Source organism: Callithrix jacchus, chromosome 16 (genome assembly GCF_049354715.1).
Source record: "Callithrix jacchus isolate 240 chromosome 16, calJac240_pri, whole genome shotgun sequence".
Classification (NCBI taxonomy): Eukaryota; Metazoa; Chordata; class Mammalia; order Primates; family Cebidae; genus Callithrix; species Callithrix jacchus.
Window position 1 is genome coordinate 72877141 of NC_133517.1, and position 18222 is coordinate 72895362.

General features: G+C 37.9%; 1 protein-coding gene across 4 annotated transcripts in view; it reads left to right on the plus strand.

Moving 5' to 3' along the window:
* The window catches only part of TATDN1 (TatD DNase domain containing 1), a 48608-nt gene that overhangs the window by 24494 nt on the left and 5892 nt on the right, over window positions 1–18222 (plus strand). For 3 of the 4 annotated variants that reach the window (XM_078353228.1, XM_078353227.1, XM_002759240.7), the window contains 5 exons: window positions 4289–4374; window positions 4464–4504; window positions 7765–7841; window positions 15549–15619; window positions 17460–17586. In XM_078353228.1, the coding sequence (XP_078209354.1) occupies window positions 4289–4374; window positions 4464–4504; window positions 7765–7841; window positions 15549–15619; window positions 17460–17586 (402 nt within the window). The remainder of the gene's footprint in view (window positions 1–4288; window positions 4375–4463; window positions 4505–7764; window positions 7842–15548; window positions 15620–17459; window positions 17587–18222) is intronic. The other variant, XM_078353229.1, reaches the window with a different exon arrangement.

Sequence of the window (18222 nt, forward strand, 5' to 3'; positions counted from 1 at the left end):
GACAAGCCTGAGCAATATAAGGAGACCCTGTCTCTTAAAAAAAAAAGCAATAAAAAACCCACAAAAGTATTATAGGACCAATTACCAAAGCTAGAAAAGCGTATTTTACTCTTGCTGGATGTTGAATATTGTTAGTTTGGAACTGTGAGATGCCTTTAATAGGAGCCATGTTGGCTGGGGGCTTCTGAGAACACTCCAAAGCTCACCACCCTGTAGGACTTCCTGTAACCCCTTGCCTATAGCTAAATTTGGAGCTCCTGTCATTATACTGGTGAGTGAGTGTCATAAATTGAAAAGAAAACTTAGGTCACAGTCTGAATTTAAAACATAAGCATTTTGTCAAATTTCAAAAACATCTTAATTATGAAGATGATTAAACATTAGACTGAGCTTCTATATGGGGTTAATTTAGTTATTTATCCATTCAACAAATATTTATGGAGCACTATGTCTCAGCACTGCTGAGAACTCATAGTATGCAGAAATTTGAGTAAGGTATATCTATCCCTAGATATCTTTAAGAATAAACAATCCTCTGTCCTCCTTAGTTTCTTACACACAAAGAAGAATTAGGATCAGATTCTCTCTTAAGATACTATCCAGATAGATATAACACTATCTCTATTAAGATACTATCATAATATTTAATAATGAATAATTTTGTCATGTGGTGTATGAGCATATGATTAAACCAGTGAGTTGATGGCCTGAAGGGATTTCTTTTAATTACACACGCTAAAAGTGTACTTCCTCCCCCTTCCCTCCCTGCTCCCCACAAGTGGGATTCTGATATGTCCCCACTGGTTGAAAATCACTGGCTGAGGGGCTGATTTACTAGTAGAGTCTGTCATACCCTAGACCTCAAGCTCCAGAGTTCTGGAGTGTGAAGATCTATCACCAAGTAGAATAGGATGGGTTAGAGTAATTTCTCTGTGGATACACACTCTCTCTTTTACGTCACTCATTTATACATCCCTTTTAGAACTGTTTAGTTTGTGGTATATTATTTGCCGTGTCTTTTAGGGACATTCATGTGGTTACTAGCAGGGTTTCTAAAACCCTATACCTCTGTCAAATATTATGTAGGCCAGCTCACTTAACTTTAAAAGTTCTCATGTTCACATTGAAATAGGAATACAGTTCTCTTTAATAGTTCTTAAGGTTAAGCCCACAGATCATATTCCTCAACTTTAATGTCTGTTTTTGGCCAGGATGAGCCTTGTAAGTCTAATAGACTGGGTGTTATCACGAGCAAGGACAGTGGCAGAGTCCCCAAGGTTTTTTGCCCATATGACTTTTCATTTAAAATGAGTTAGAACTGATTCTAAAACGCAACTTGAATACTTTAAACTCTGTTTTAGGGTTAATTGAAAACATTGACAGTATCAGTTTAATTTAACTGTTCTGAAGATTATTCACCATCATCACAGCATGTTTGAAATAGTGTGTGATCTTAGAATATGCATATCACAGCTTGTGCTTCAACTCACTTGCCAGGTGTTAATTGCTAATAGAGAGGTTCTTTCATTCAGTAAGTGATTACCGAGTGCCTCCTCAACATGATACAAAGAAGACTAAGACTTTATCCTTAACGCCTCTGTAGACAAGAGAGGACATAAATAATGAAAATAGGTTGGACCTACTGTCACTGAAGTGTGTGAACAGCAGAGTGAAAGACTGACTTTCTGGGGGAGGATTGAAGGTGACAGCAGGTGACATTGGCTTCTTCCAGAGTAGATAAGCTACTGACAAACTAATGTAGGAGGAAATTTTGATAAGATAGACAGTTCTACTTGAGATTTAAAAATTTTTAATAATAAAACATCAAATGACTTGGTTTAAAAAAATAGCTAGGTGTGGTAGCTCACACCTGTAATGCCAGCACTTTGAGAGGCCAAGGCGGGCAGATCACCTGAGGTCAGGAGTTCAAGACCAGTCTGGCCAACTTGGTGAAACCCTTTCTCTACTTAAAATACAAAAATCAGCTGTTTAGAGCTCTGTTCTCTTGGGTAGGTGAATTTGTTTTTTTTACCACTTGGCTTCCTTTTGATACCTAGCTAGTATGAATTCAGGGACCTTTGTTTTCTTGAATTATGTAAAATTCTGTGAGTCCATTGCTTGGGCTTCTGTTTTCCTTTTTTTTTTTTTTTGGAGACAGGGTCTCTGTCATCCAAGCTGCTGGAGTATAGTGGTGTGATCATGTCTCACCGCAGCCTTGACTTCGATAGGCTCAAGCAATCTTCCCATCTCAACCTCCCCAGTAAGTGGGGCTATAGGTACATGACACCACACCTGGCTAATTCTTATATTTTTTGTAGAGGTGGGGTTTCACCGTGTTGCCCAGGTTGGTCTTGGACTGCTGAGCTCAAGCAATCTGCCCACCTCAGCCTCCCAAAGTGCTGGGATTACAGGCATGAACCACCACACTCAGCTGGCCTCTGTTATTTTCATGAACTGTACTTTTGCTTACCTTGAGATAGGAAGCCAATTTTCCATCCCACCATTAGATACTGTTAATCCATAGCTTGGTCATGTGGTTTGGTCCATGGAATCGTGTGTGGAAAAAATAACCAATGCAGTGTAGAGCAGTCCACACAATGAAGAGTACTGCCTGCTGTGTGTAGCCACAAGCCAGATACATCAGTAAAGTTGACATAATGACTAGAGCACACTTCATTGCTAACATTTGGATTACTTTAGAGGCTTTGGAAATAGTGACTGGTAGTATTATTGAAGACTTTTTTTGTCCAAGTTTCATTAATATTTCCTACACTGCAAAATGTCAGGACTTTGTTAATGAAAGGAAAATATTTTTGCTTATTCTAACCCAGCAGAATCTGAAAAGGGGATTTTAGGATCCAAACATTTGGTAATAAAGACATAGACCACCAATTTTAGGAAGACTGTTTCTATTTTTTTTAATTAATTAATTAATTATTATTATTATCATTATTTTTTGAGACAGAGTCTTGCTCTATCACCCAGGCTGGAGTGCAGTGGTACGATCTCGGCTCACTGCAGCCTCTGACCCTGGGTTCAAGTGATTCTCGTGCCTCAGTCTCCTGAGAAGCTAGGATTACAGACATGTGCCAACATGCCCGGCTAATTTGTGTATTTTTAGTAAAGATGGGGTTTCACCATGTTGGCCAGGCTGGTCTTGAACTCCTCAAGTGACCTGCCCACCTTAGCCTCCCAAAATGCTGGTATTACTGGTTTGAGCCGCTATGCCTGGCCTGAAGACTGTTTCTTAAGAAGTACATTTCTATTTCTAATTTTAAAATTTAGCATCTTTAAGAGTGCAAAGGGTAAAATAATCCTACACATCAGGAAAGATGACATAGGAAAATAGAGCAGAAGAGGTTTAAGTTAAACAGAGAAATTATATCAAAATTAAAGTACTTAGAAGAGGTAAGCACATTTAAGAAAATAAGAAGCCAACTGTTATCCTGATTCAGCTGAACCTACCATTTCTGAGAACAAGAGGGAGCACTGTGTTGAAGTGAAAAAACAAACAATGAACATTCATTATATCCTCCGAATATTGTCATTATACTCTGGGACCAGAAGGAAGCTTCTTGAAAACCTAACAGGCTTTTGTCATTTCTGCTGGGACTTGGAATTAGAGCACTGAAGTTCTGGTTTCAAGTTGGCCATGCCATGTATTGTTATCTTGGAGAAAGTACTATAACTCTCTGACACCAGCTTTTATCCTTAGGTTATTTTGAAAATCAAATGAGACAATGATGTGTGGTACTTGAGAAAACCTTCTTATAAAGTATTCTAAGATATTCAGGGCTATCACTTTATCATGTACTTTTCGTTTTGGTTTTTAAGTAGCATAATTGAGTTATTCGCTATTTAGCAAATACTTAAATTTTGTTTTTGAGGGAAACCTTGTTCATTTTGCTCAGTGGCAGTAACTTTGTAACAGCACATAAAAAAACTGGTTGCAAAGTGGAATAGATTAGCATGCAGGATGAAGTGCTGCCGGGATTCTGACTTGGTGAGTTGACTCCCATGGATGGTGCTCTGCTAGCTTGAATGGCAAGGGGCCATTGGTGTTACTTTCTGAAAATCATTTTGTAAGCCCAGAAAAGGAAGTATTTCTTTCCAGAAGTTGTAAGTTATAAAAGCCCCTTTCAAACTCTGACATGCTTTATATACTCATAATTTTTGTCCTGTAATTTCTAGAGAATAAAATACCTTTAATTTAAAACATCTTTTAACGTAATTACCTTTCTCATGCTAAAATAAAATTTAGAATGAGAATTTTTTTTGCATTATGCAGATATTTTGAAAAACAGTTTGAACTGTCAGAACAAACAAAATTACCAATGTTTCTTCACTGCCGAAACTCACATGCTGAATTTTTGGGTGAGTTAAAACTAGTCTCATTTAGAATTTAAGAATCAAGCCTGTAGAAATCAAGCTATTTGCTAAAAGTTCTTGTTTTTAATTCACAGACATAATGAAAAGAAATAGAGATCGATGTGTAGGGGGAGTGGTAAGTATAAAATAGTCATTTTTAATATAAGTCAAACATCTCTAATCCGGAATCCAAAATACTCCCAAGTCCAAAATGCTTGAAAATCTGAAAGTTCTTAAGCATTGACATGAGATAGTGACATCTTTGCTTTCTGATGATTCATTGTATACATTTTTGTTTCATGCACAAACTTATTTAAAATATTTACCTTCAGGATATGGTATAAGGTATATATGAAAAATAAATGAATTTCATGTTTAGACTTGAGTCCCTTCCCAAAGATTTATTTTTATGTATATGTAGATATTCCAAACTCTGAAAATATCTGAAGTATGAAACACTTTTTGGTCCCATGCACTTGGGATAAGGGATACTTAACCTTTAAGTGACACACAAAGCATCTTGGTTATTAAGGATGGCCTCTAATTCACATGTCAACATTTCAATTTTTTTTTAAAAGGAAAAAAAAGAAAAACATATGACTTAGGTAGAATTCAGTAGAATTAAGAGCTGCTTTTCCCATTCTTTGAAAGACATGTAAATTCACTGTTGAATTTATGGGCCAGATATGGTATAAACACGAATCAGTTTTAGTTTTAGTTCCTTTGTTCAGAGTACAAGAATGAATACAGAAGTCCATTCACGAGGAAACCCTGGGAATTCTTTTTTTGGTTATTGAGACAGGGTATGGCTCTGTCATGCAGGCTGGAGTGCAGTGGCACAATCTCAGTTCACTGCAACCTCTACTTCCCTGGGCTCAAGCCATCCTTAGCCTCCTGAGTCGCTGGGACTACAGGAACACGCCAACATGCCCAGCTAATTTTTTTGTATATTTTGTTGCCTAGGCTGGTCTGGAACTACTAAACTCAAGTAATCGGCCCACCTTGGCTTCCTGAAATATTGGGATTAGAGGTGTGAACCACTGTGCCTAGCCCCTGAATTCACATCTATACATCCTAATACTGTGCATGATATTCTGCATCTCTTCCATCAGCCATTCTTTAATGTTCTTCCATCCAAATTTTTAGCAAAATATCAACTAATTTTTGTTTTGAAATCTTTTGCCATTTGTTTTAGGTTTGCCTTCCTCATTTCTTATTAGCTGTATTCACCTACAATTATCGTTCTGATCTACAGAGTCATTCTCCTTTCTGTAATTTGCATTCTGCCCTAAACACTTCTCCAATATAGTCATTTTCGTCATTACTCTGGAGACATTTCCCATAAATATTATCTGCTCACCACTTACCTCAGATACCTATGGCAGTGATTTTTAATCTCTTGTATCATGGACTTCTCTGGGAATCTGGCTTAGAAAAATGCTCAGATATACAAATACTCACATGCAATTTCAGGAGAGACTTCGTGAGTGGCTGTGTCTAGCAAAAGTACTGTAATCCAGGTATATCAAATCACAGTTACACTATGCCAGCTGCGGAAAGAGGAAATGGCACCGAGCACTTGCATTCCCATGCTGCCTCACAGTGAGAGGTTTATGCATAGTCTCTCAGTTTTCAGCCTCTACCTCATTTATACCACTAGTAATATGTATGCATCCTGCATTGCTGTAGTGTTCATATTACTGTGTACTTTTTTCCTGTTTTTACTGATTCTGTAATTTATCCTCTAGGAACTGTACTTAAGAATTGAGAGAGGTTTGAATTTTAATTAATGCCCTTGGGATTATTACTGGTATTTATCATAACCTTCAGACTCTACCTCTCAGCCTATTTGCTTTCTTTCTTTTTTTTTGAGACAGAGCTTTGCTCTGTCACCCAGGCTGGGCTGGAGTGCAGTGGCGCAGTCTCAGCTCACCAAAACTTCTGTCTTCCGAGTTCAAGCAGTTATCTTACCTGAGCCTACCCTGTAGCTGGGGCTACAGCCATGTGCCACCACACCTGGCTGATTTTTGTATCTTTAGTAGAGACAGTGTTTTATCATGTTGGCCAGACTGGTCTTGAACTCTTGACCTCAAGCAATCCACCTGCCTCGGCCTCCCAAAGTGCTAGGATTACAGATGTGAGCCACCGCACCGCCGATTTCTAAATAAGTATTTACTTGGGTTCTATTAACAGTTTTTGAAAATGAACAGAAGCAACAACAAATCTAACCACAATGTTTGATTTTTAGCAAAAAAGAAATTGCCAAATAATTTATAACTAATTTTCTGAAACAGCTTATGAGGAATCACATTTAAAATTATTTTGATATTAATGGAAGGTATCTTTCCTAGTCATCTGGAAATGCTGAGGGAAAGAATAATGCAGGCAGCTGTGCAATGCAGACTTCCTTATTGTTGAGAAGTGTGTTATCCATAGTGTATTCGGTATCTCTGGACTCAGTAGTAATGTGACATCACTTGTTTAGGTGACCCTACTTTTTAAAGGTGGCTGGTTGTTGTTATATGTTGTTTTTGATTCCATAAATATATCCAAACTATTAAAAACTGCATCTTCACCCCTATACCTTTGAAGAAGAAAAACACCATCTCAATCCCTTCTGCCTGCTAAGCTGATATATTGATTATATAATGGTTTGTGCTTTTTGAGCAACAGTCTCACCCATTTATAAGAATTTCTTCAGCCTTGCCTCTTAAAAGTGATTTCTTTTCTAGAAAAAAGTATCCTCTAATAGAAAATTCATCAGTATTTTAAAACATCATTTTTTTTTTTGAGACAGAGTTTCGCTCTTGTTACCCAGGCTGGAGTGCAATGGTGCGATCTCGGCTCACCACAACCTCCGCCTCCTGGGTTCAGGCAGTTCTGCTGCCTCAGCCTCCCGAGTAGCTGGGATTACAGGCACGCGCCATCACGCCCAGCTAATTTTCTGTATTTTTAGTAGAGACAGGGTTTCACCATGTTGACCACGATGGTCTCGATCTCTTGACCTCGTGATCCACCTGCCTCGGCCTCCCAAAGTGCTGGGAATGGTGCCATAAAATTTCTAAGCTTTCCTCATGTTTTTGCCTAAGAATGTGTTTATTCCTGAGCTCCTTCCTGGAGCTTCTGCACTAACGCTAGTGCAGAGACAGCAACACTGTCACTGCCAAGAGAGAAATTCTAGGCAGCTAACATTTTGCATCATGTCACTGGAGATGATGACGGGTTATAGTTGGGAAATCTAATATGAAAATAAAAATTATAGGGGCTACCACCTTTGAAACCCTGAGGTCCACAAACTTGCAGGCATCTCTATTTTTGCCTACAACATCTTATTAATGTTATTTAGAATTTTAAAGAGTAACTATTATTATAATAAAATTACCCGTGTGTCCCCAGGTGCATTCATTTGATGGTACTAAGGAAGCAGCAGCTGCTTTGCTTGACTTGGATCTTTATATAGGATTTAATGGTTGGTACGTTCTTGGGTTGTTTTAACTTTTATTTAAGCAGATTTCTTAAATTGTTTTACAGTGAATTGCTGATGAAGATGTATTTTCATTAAAGTTTTGCATTGATCTTTGCTTGGGAATTTCAGTAATTATGTAAGAAATTAAACAGTATATCACTATTATAATTTAAAGCTTGAAAGTTACAGACTACCACCCGTGTTCTAATAATGGCAAACAATTTTGTGTTGAGATCAGCAGCTAGCTTTCTCTAGCAATCCAATTTATTCTCAGGTCATTTGATCCCTTGAAAACATGAGTTCCCAGCACTGTATATACATAGACACAGGTCATGTCTGACTGTGGGCGAAAGGTTATTCTATGACAGTCATACATCTCTCCAGGCAAAGAAACCAAGGCTCAAAAAAATTAGGAAACAGGTATAGAGTTTCTCCAAGTGTGAGAACCTGTGTCCTCTGGCTCCTCACTCAGTGACCTTTCTGCTGCAAAACCACACTAGCCTTCACACCCTCAAACAGCTAGCACAGCTCGGTCCCTGGGTTTGTCAAATACGTAAGAACTTCTACCAGTGTCTTTTCACAGGATGTCAATGTAGCCCATGAAATCAGCTGCAAAATAGTGTAAGACTCTGTTCTTCTCATTGCCTCATACCCTTAACATTATTTCCAATTGCATTATTTTTGACTAAAATCTAGGGAAATAGGATCATGGAATTATGTATTTGCTCTAGAGTTCAGAGTTTAAATGTCGTAGATGCCTTTATATTTAAAGTCATGGCTTAATTAACTTTAAAATTAATATGCAAGGGAAGATATGCAGAGAGATTAAAAAGTCAAGTAGTACTAACAGATACAAACAAGTATCAGAGTCTCCCCAGCATGACCTTATCGCAAGTCAGTTTTTCTGGCAGCAACAATTTTGCTATTTGTCGCCATATTTCTAAATAATATCCATATACTATTGTCTCTTGATTCATCCCTTTGGCTCCTCTCATTGGGGTACATGAGAACACTCTTATAACCCATACTAATCCCCTACCCCCATTATTCTCTCCATATCACTCTCAATGTAGTTATTTCAGAATTTTTGGTTATGTATTTACTCATGTTTTCATTATTATGTCTATATAAATGTTTTCTCATTATTATGTCTGTATAAGTATATAATTTCACAGGACTATGTAAAGTATGAGAGAGTTTCAAGTTTTTTGTTTTTAAAGACAGGGACTTGCTCTGTAGCCCAAGCTGGAATACAGTGGCATGATCACAACTCACTGCAGCCTTGACCTCTCGGCCTCAAGCAACCCTCCCACCTCAGCCTCCTGAGTAGCTGGGAATACTGGTGCATGCCACCACACCGGACTATTTTTAAAATTTTTAGTTGGGACAGGGTCTTGCTATGTGTCCGGGCTGGGCTTCAAGTTTAAGAAAGCTAAGTAAATAAAAATATGAGGGAAGTTACGCCAGGGAAACAAAAAGTGGTACAAGAAAAGAAATGTAAGCACTATATAATACACAAGGAAACCCATCTAGATAATCTAATAGTTCTGTAAGTTCCAGACCCTTCCATCATCCTCAGTTTGGACTAGTGTCTCTTCTGTGATAGAACTCCTGTTTTTAGATCCCATGAATTCCTTGTGTGTTTGTTTAGTGGAACACATTCTATAACACCCTCTGAGGACGTTGTCATGGGAATGAAGTTTCTTGAAATTGTGCATGTTTGAAACTGAATTTTGCTCTCCCCTTTCGTTAATTATCCAGGCTAACTTCCTCTTAAAAGTTAGCCTGGATAATTAACGAAAGGGGAGAGCAGCCCACTTTCAATCGATAGTTTCTCTGTGCATAAAATTCTAGATCAGAAATCATTTTCATTAAGAATTTATGCTGTCCTATCAGTAGGTTTCAGTGTTTATGAAAAGTTGCTACTGATTCCTAATCATTTACCTGTGACCTAGTTTTCTTCTCTCATGAAAGGTTTTAGTTTTTCATCTCTGATGTGAAATTTCATGAAGATGTGTGTTGATGGTGTTCGTCATGCCTCATGTTGCTCTTTCACTAGTCCTTTCAGCAGGGGGCTTATCTTTACCTGTCCTTGGAATTCGAATTTTCTTTTCTGTTCTTTCCTTGGGCATACTGATAACTCATATTCTTTTTATTCTATTTCCATTGTTTCCCTCCTTCCAAAGAAAGTGCTATATTTTGAAACCCTTTTTATGAAATTTACTTCAGCTTTTGTTTTCTATTTCTGAACACTTTTTTATACTGCAGTGTCTTCTGATCTCTCTAAAGACATGAATTATAAAGTTACTTTCTGCTTGTCTTCCTGCATTTATTTCCTCAAAAGTCCCCTTTTCTTCTTTGCTTTGGTCTCTGTGATGATGGCAACTTTCTTCAAATGTCAGGCAGTCCTTTGCTGTCTATTTTTAAAAAGCCATTTGGCTGGGCACAGTGGCTCATGCCTGTAATCCCGGCATTTTGGGAGGCCAAGACAGGAGGATCACTTGAGGTCTGGAGTTTGAGACCAGTCTGACCAACAGGGTGAAACCTCGTCTCTACTAAATATACAAAAATTAGCTGGGCGTGGTGGCTCATGCCTGTAATCCCAGCTACTTGGAAGGCCGAGGCAGGAGAATCACTTGTATCCGGGAGGCAGAGGTCTCAGTGAGCTGAGATCAGGCCATTGCACTCCAGCCTGGACAACAATAGCAAGACTCCGTCTAAAAAAAAAAAAAGCCATTTGGAAGCTCTCTAGAAGGCATTCCAGTAACTGGCAGGCTCAGATGGCCAACTGACTTTTTACTAGGGATTCCCAAATGTCATTGTGTAGAGATCTTTTCTGGGTTGGTTTAGTTTCTCCAGAAAGGCATCCTCTGTTATCTGCTGGAAAAGTGGGAACAGTGGAGGGAAAGGGTTTGTAAATGTCCCTGACAGTGTTTTGGAGCAGGATGGGTTAGAGGATCTCGCTGTTCAGTGGGCTGTCCCGGTCTCCATGATCAGGCCTGTGCCTGACGCCTGTGCTCCTCTGTGCTTGTTCTCTAGCTGTTTCTGATGTAGGTTCTTTTGAGACCCAGCACCCCTTTCTCTGCACCAAGTCACAGATACATAACCTAGGAACCCCATCTTCTCTTGGGGTGTTTTCAAACAATTTCCATTCAAGTCCCTGCCTTAATCCACCTTTCTAGGGACTGTATTTACTTCTAGGTTTCTTGTCTTTCTCTCCAGGCACATAGAATATAAGTCATTTGGTATTTAAACACTGGTCGTTTATCATTTTTCTGTCCACTTTCAGCTTTATATGTTGTGATTTGGGGTAACATATGTCTCCTAGTTTCATTTTAAAAATCCTGGTTTTCTCCTTATAAGTTTGGGGGGTTTTTTGGTTTATTGTTTTAAGAGAAGGGGGTAGAAGATCTTTATTTCACCAACTTAAAACCGTAATTCTTAGATTTTTTTTTTTTTTTTTTTTGAGACAGGGTCTCACTTTGTCTCCCAGGCTGAATGACTCACTGCAGTCTCAACCTCCTGGGCTCAAGCAATCCTTCCGAGTATAATAGCTGAGACCACAAGCAACCATCACCACACTTGGCTAATGTTTGTACTTTTTGTAGAGTCAGGGTTTCACCATGTTGCCCAGGCTGGTCTCAAACTGCTGAGCTCAAGCCATCTGCCTGCCTCTGCCTCCCAAAGTGCTTGGATTACAGGCATGAGCCACCTTACCTGGCTCCTTAGATATTTCTAAATGATCTTGAGTTTATTATGATGTTGCTTTAAGCTAATCACAAAAGATTCTTTTCACCTACATTAATATTAGCTTCAGAACTAATAAGTTAGTCATTTATTAAAGTGGAGGCTTATATTCTTATTTTGAAATTTAATTCATTGTCATCTTGATCTGAGTCTCTGAGGTATGATGACTTAGTCTACTTATAGTAGCATATCACACAAAGTCTTTGGTTTCTAAAAGTTAAATTAGAACTTTTCCCCCAAGAAAATGGGAAGATGTATTTCAAACTTGATTTCAGAATCATGTAGTTGCTCATCATTAAATGGGAAACCTTATTAAGTAGAAATACTGGCTTCTATTTAAAATATTTCTTTTATTAGTATATATATATTTGGGCAAATTTTTACAGGCATGGAATAGACATAGAAAAATAATAAGTTAATCAGACATGATTTAGTGAGATCAAAAATACAATAAAAAATCTAATAATTTGGTGAAAAGTTTTTAGTATCCATACAAGGCACACCAATATATTTTAGAAAATATCCATATTGACCAAGTATTAAGCAATAATCTTTTCTAGAGAACACTGATTGCTACTTAATGTCAAACTAATGACATCCCATGCACCCCTCCTAAAATCCTATGAAAAAGGAAAGAACCTATAATGGCAAAGAAAAAAGGCCAGAGTTTTGCTAATAAATGTTTTGTAGCTGGGTGAGCCCAGGAAGTCAAGTGATACTCCTGACACAGCATCCTCAGTAGCTAGATCTACAGGTGTGACCAGTCTGGGCAACATAATGAGACCCCATCTCTTATAAAAAAAAAAAAAAAAAAAAAAAAAAAAAAAAAAAAAAGGGCCGGGCGCTGTGGCTCAAGCCTGTAATCCCAGCACTTTGGGAGGCCGAGGCGGGTGGATCACGAGGTCAACAGATCGAGACCATCCTGGTCAACATGGTGAAACCCCGTCTCTACTAAAAATTACAAAAAATTAGCTGGGCACGGTGGTGCGTGCCTGTAATCCCAGCTACTCAGGAGGCTGAGGCAGGAGAATTGCCTGAACCCAGGGAGCGGAGGTTGCGGTGAGCCGAGACTGCGCCATTGCACTCCAGCCTGGGTAACAAGAGCGAAACTCCGTCTCAAAAAAAAAAAAAAAAAAAAAAAAAAAAAAAAAAAAAAGAAAGAAAGAAATGGTCTGTAGATTTCTGAAGATAGGGGAAACTGGAAGAGAAGCTTAGATTACACAACTAAGGGGCCTCAGAAGGGATGGGAGCAAGTCTAGCAAACAAAATCCCATAGCAAGGCTTTGGCCTTAGAATTAGTATAAAATAGGACTACAGAGGATGATTAATTGAGGGCCTATATAGAGAAAAGATCTCCCTCACATATCTACTCCTGTGCATAGAGGACAAAAGCAGTAAACAGTTACACAGGGGCTGGGGGCGGGGGTGGATTTTTTCTTAAGAAAATGGCTTGGAGTGCTTACATCAACTCCGTAGGAAAGCACTTAGAGAACCATGACCCTAACCATTAGCTCCCTGTACTCTTACCTTTAAATGAAGTTTCATAACGTACCCTCTCCCACCAGAAGGTCCCTCTAAGAATCCCCACTCAGAGAACGGAACCAACAGTAATACAGGCCTGCTTTCACAAAAGCAAGGAAATGCAACAATAGCAACCTCCTTAAATATAAATGGATACCCAAGGATCACCAGACAAATGAGGTAAACCAGAAGTATGAAAGAAAAAGGCCAAGATAAACAGAAAAACTAACCCCAGTGGAAAGAGACGCAACATAGTAAGATTTGAGATAATACATGAAATATGAACTGAATGCTAAAAGAACATAAAATATTATAGATTATAAATGGTGATGTTAAAATAACAGCACATTGGAAGAAGCTAGGGAATCCACACATTTGACAGAAAGATACATTTTTTTTTTCTGTACAAACTACATATATTTGAGCAATCAAGTAGTAGATATATAGAATTTTCTTTATATGGAAGTACTCTAATAAGTGAAGGGCTGATAGAATTATTTCAAGATTTTGTAGCTCCTGGTGAATTAGGCATTGGGCATCCATGGTTGCCTTATATGACAAAAATACAACCAGATATATGTCTGTGGATGAAAGATCATACCACCACCTATGAAATAGTCTTACCAAAAAAAACAAAACAAAACAAAACAAAACAAAAAACCCAACCCAAATCCAATCCAGCCTGTAGATGGTACTCTAGATCTCCTAAAAGAAATACAGAGGGCAGAGGAACGTGTTAAACTGCAACGCAGATGAAGTCAGCAAAATGAAAACTCCACAGGGTGAACAGCTTGGTTTCTTCAACAAAGAAATTTGAAGGGTAAAAAGATGCAGGAGATTGTAATAGCAACGTTGAGACTGTAGAAGACAGTGACCAATTGCAATATGTGGGCCTCTCATTTGTGTCCTAATTTAATCAAACTTAAAAAGAATGTATGACAGTGGGACAACTGCAAATTTGAATGCTAGAAGATTTGGGTTTTTCTTAAACATGTAATTGTATTGTGGTTGCATTTTTTAAAGAGAATCCTTATGCTCAGAGACACATGCTGAAACATCCTGAATTAAATGCTGAAATATTAAAACTATACGTGGATGGAACAGGATTGGCCATGTGTTGTTGACTGATAGGGCTGGGTGATAACTATATGAAATTACCCAATTCAGTGTATATTTTAAATTCTTCATAATAACAAATGCTGAAATTAACACTGCTACATAAGGAAGCAACCAAGATGATGTTCCTCAGTAAGTGAATAAAGGAATAAACTGTGATATATCTAGTGGAATATTATTCAATGTTAAAAAGAAATGAGCTGTCAAACCCTGAAAAACATGGAATTTGATTGTGTGTTTCCAAGTGAAAAAAGCCTGAAAAGACTATGAACTATATGATTCAGACTATGTGACATTCTAGAAAAGGCAAAACTATGGGGACTGTAGAAAGATAAGGAAGTGGAGGGGAAGGAGAGATGAATAGGCAGACCACAGATTTTTAAGACCGTGAAATTACTCAGTATGGTAACACAATGGTAGATACATGTCATTGCATATTTGTCCAAACCCACACAACACGTAACACCAAGTGAACCCTAATGTAAACTCTGGGTTTTGAGTGACATTTTTGTATCAAGGTAGGTTCATCAATGACAAATGTACCTACCACTATGGTGTGGAATTATGAGAGTGGGAGCATATGGTTGGGGAATCTCTATACTTTTTATTTAGGTTTTTTTAGTAAACCTAAAACTCTTAAAAATTATTTTAAAATAAATTTGTGATTACAAAAATGTTGTTTTTAAAGTAATATAAGAACAGTATTAGTTGTTATCACATTACATGATACACCATCCCAAACCTGACTGGACTGCCACATTACAGGAAGCATTTATGTTCACATTCGTGGGTCTTTGAGTCAGCAGGGTTTTGGCTGATAGAGGCTGCCACAGGCAGCCATAGCAGGACTTGAGGCCAAAGCCAGATTTAAGGAATAGAGTTTATCCTACAAAGAAACCACGGCAAGGGTGCCGACACATAATTGGCTAAAGTCTTGGGCTAAAAATTCTGTCTTGGGCTAAAAATGGAAAATTCAGGAAATTAACAGCCTTATGAACACCTCTAAGTTATGCAAATTACTCAGAAGCAAATGAATTCTTCTAAAAAGTTAAATTTTAAAATCTTTTAAAAAAATTGATACAGAACACTGTTGGAAATCAATGATAAGCATGGAAAATTGCATTTCCGGAAGGCAGATCGGGTTAAAGTAGATTTTAATCTGGATTGTTGAAGTATGGGAGTGTGCAAATACTTTCTAAAGTATACTGAAAACAAAACGTTATGGGGTTTGGGGTTGGTTTTGTAATATTTTAGACAAATTGTGATATAAAAAAAGGTATTTGTTAATTGCTGCCTTTTAAAATAAATATATGCATACACTTTTTTTAAGCTCACTGAAAACTGAAGCTAATTTGGAAGTTTTGAAGTCAATTCCTAGTGAAAAATTAATGATTGAGACGGGTAAGTTTATTTTAAGAAATTTAAGTTTCATATTGAACCACCAAAAAAAAAAAAGCTAGAGAAAGAAATTAGACTTCAAACCTTAGTGAACAAGTATTTTTAAACAGCATGTTCAACTTCAAGTTATGCTTTCCAGAAGATCTTTGGAGGTTATTAATTAATGGAAAAAATATGCAAATGATTTTCTTCAGTTTTAGTTTGCTGTATCTAAGCACTTAAAAAATGAGATGTCAGAATATAACTCAGGAGGTTGTAGTTAAGAATAGTGACCGGGCGCGGTGGCTCACGCCTGTAATCCCAGCACTTTGGGAGGCCGAGGTGGGTGGATCACGAGGTCAAGAGATCGAAACCATCCTGGTCAACAAGGTGAAACCTCGTCTCTACTAAACATACAAAAAATTAGCTGGGCATGGTGGTGCATGCCTGTAATCCCAGCTACTTAGGAGGCTGAGGCAGGAGAATTGCCTGAACCCGGGAGGCAGAGTTTGCGGTGAGCCGAGATCGCGCCATTGCACTCCAGCCTGGGTAACGAGCGAAACTCCGTCTCAAAAAAAAAAAAAAAAAAAAAAAAGAATATTTAGTTAAACAAGGGGTCTTGACTAAGCACATCACACTTTCAAGTTTCAAAATCTGTTCAGAATTTTGTTTACAGCGTGTTTATAATGGCTTGATTCTGTAGCACTTTTTACAGTGCAAAAAATTAAATTGGTTTAGTATAAGAATTTTAGGATCGGTTGCCTCTTAAAATAAAACAAGGTGAGGCCAGATGCGGTGGCTCATGCCTGTAATCCCAGCACTTAGGGAGGCTGAGGTGGGCGGATCATCTGCATTCAGGAGTTTCAGACCAGCCTGGCCAACGTGGTAAAACCCCATCATCTCTACTAAAAAATGCAAAAAACTGGGCTGGGCGCAGTGGCTCATGCCTGTAATCTCAGTTACTTGGGAGGCTGAGGCAGGAGAATTGCTTGAACCTGGGAGGTGCAGGTTGTGGTGATCTGAGATTGTACCATTACACTCCAGCCTGGGCAACAAGAGCGAAACTCTGTCTCAAAAAAAAAGAAAATGCAAAACATTAGCTGGGCGTGGTGGCCCATGCCATAGTCCCAGCTACTCAGGAGGCTGAGGCACTAGAATCGTTTGAACCTGGGAGGCAGAGGTTGCAGTGAGCTGAGATTGCGCCACTGCACTTCAGCCTTGGAGACCGAGTGAGACTCCGTCTCAAAAATATAGTAATAATAAATAAATAAAACAAGGTGAAAAGCTAAAACTTTTATTTAAACCCTGTCAAGGCTTTCCTTATACCCTGGACTTTAGGAAAGTCAAGACTGAGCCATTCTGGAGAAATCACATTCATTTCTTTGAGCAGTTAGGCAAATAAAATGATTTGATTAAAAGTACAATACTTGTAATATGTGTAAACTGTTGTAATTATTAAAAAATATTCAAAACCAGTTTCACAATCAGTAGAGGCAAGAGAGAAATGTAACTTATGTAAACCTCATTACATGCATAGCAAAAAAATTTTTTAAAAACTGAAAAATATATAAATGTTTTCATGTTATACAATTGTATTTAAGGTTTAGGTTTTATTTTTAAAGCATGCTTCACACCAACGTTAGCAGATAAAAGGAATAAAAGTGAGTCTTAGGAGGTATTTAAGATGCAGTTCAAGATTTTATCTAGTGCTTTCTGTTAGAACTCTTTTCTGTTGTAATTATTGTGCTGTTTTGGAAGCTGAATCGTGGTTTATTATTTAGAAGTTATGTATTAGTTTGATAATGGTCATTAAAATTTTTTTTGAACACAAAAACCTTAAGAAACACTTTCTTTGCTTAACTAGATGCACCATGGTGTGGAGTCAAAAGTACACATGCTGGATCCAAATACATAAAAACTGCATTTCCTACCAAAAAGAAGTGGGAAAGTGGGCATTGCTTAAAAGACAGAAATGAACCCTGCCATATAATGTAAGTATTTTGCTTTCATGGTCTTCAAAATCATTAGTCAGCCGCCTGATGCCACTTACAAAATGAACTCAAGGGACAGAATTAAAATTTTGCAAAATCCAAGGGAAGTTCAGGTTCAAGACCACCGTTATTAACGTAGTGATTTGGAGGAATCTGCATCTGAATTGATGTGTCCCAGCGCCTCTTCTCATATCTTCTCAACCCAACATGATTTTATTGCAGCAGTGAAAAATAAATGAGATTTTGGTCATTCTGTGGAAGAGAGAAAAGATCTTAAAGCAATCAATATAATCACCTTACCTGGTTTAAGTTCTATTCTTACTGCAACTTCCTGCTACTCTTTGGTAACAAGAAAGCCTTAGCAGAATATTTTGCATTTAAATGATTTGACAGCCTCTATAAATCTATGAAATAACACATTAATTTAAGCCTCAGAACAAAAGGACAAGTGATAGGATTTCCTTTTTCCAGTCAAAGGGGGTAGGACTTTAGTGCATTTTATTTCCTAAAAAAGCAGCAAATCAGAATCTTTTAAATTGTGATGTATAGCATAGATGAGAAGAGGGACTACTGCCCATCTATCAAAGAGCTGTCAAGGTAACTAAGAGGAAAAGGTTGTTATATCATTTTCATGGG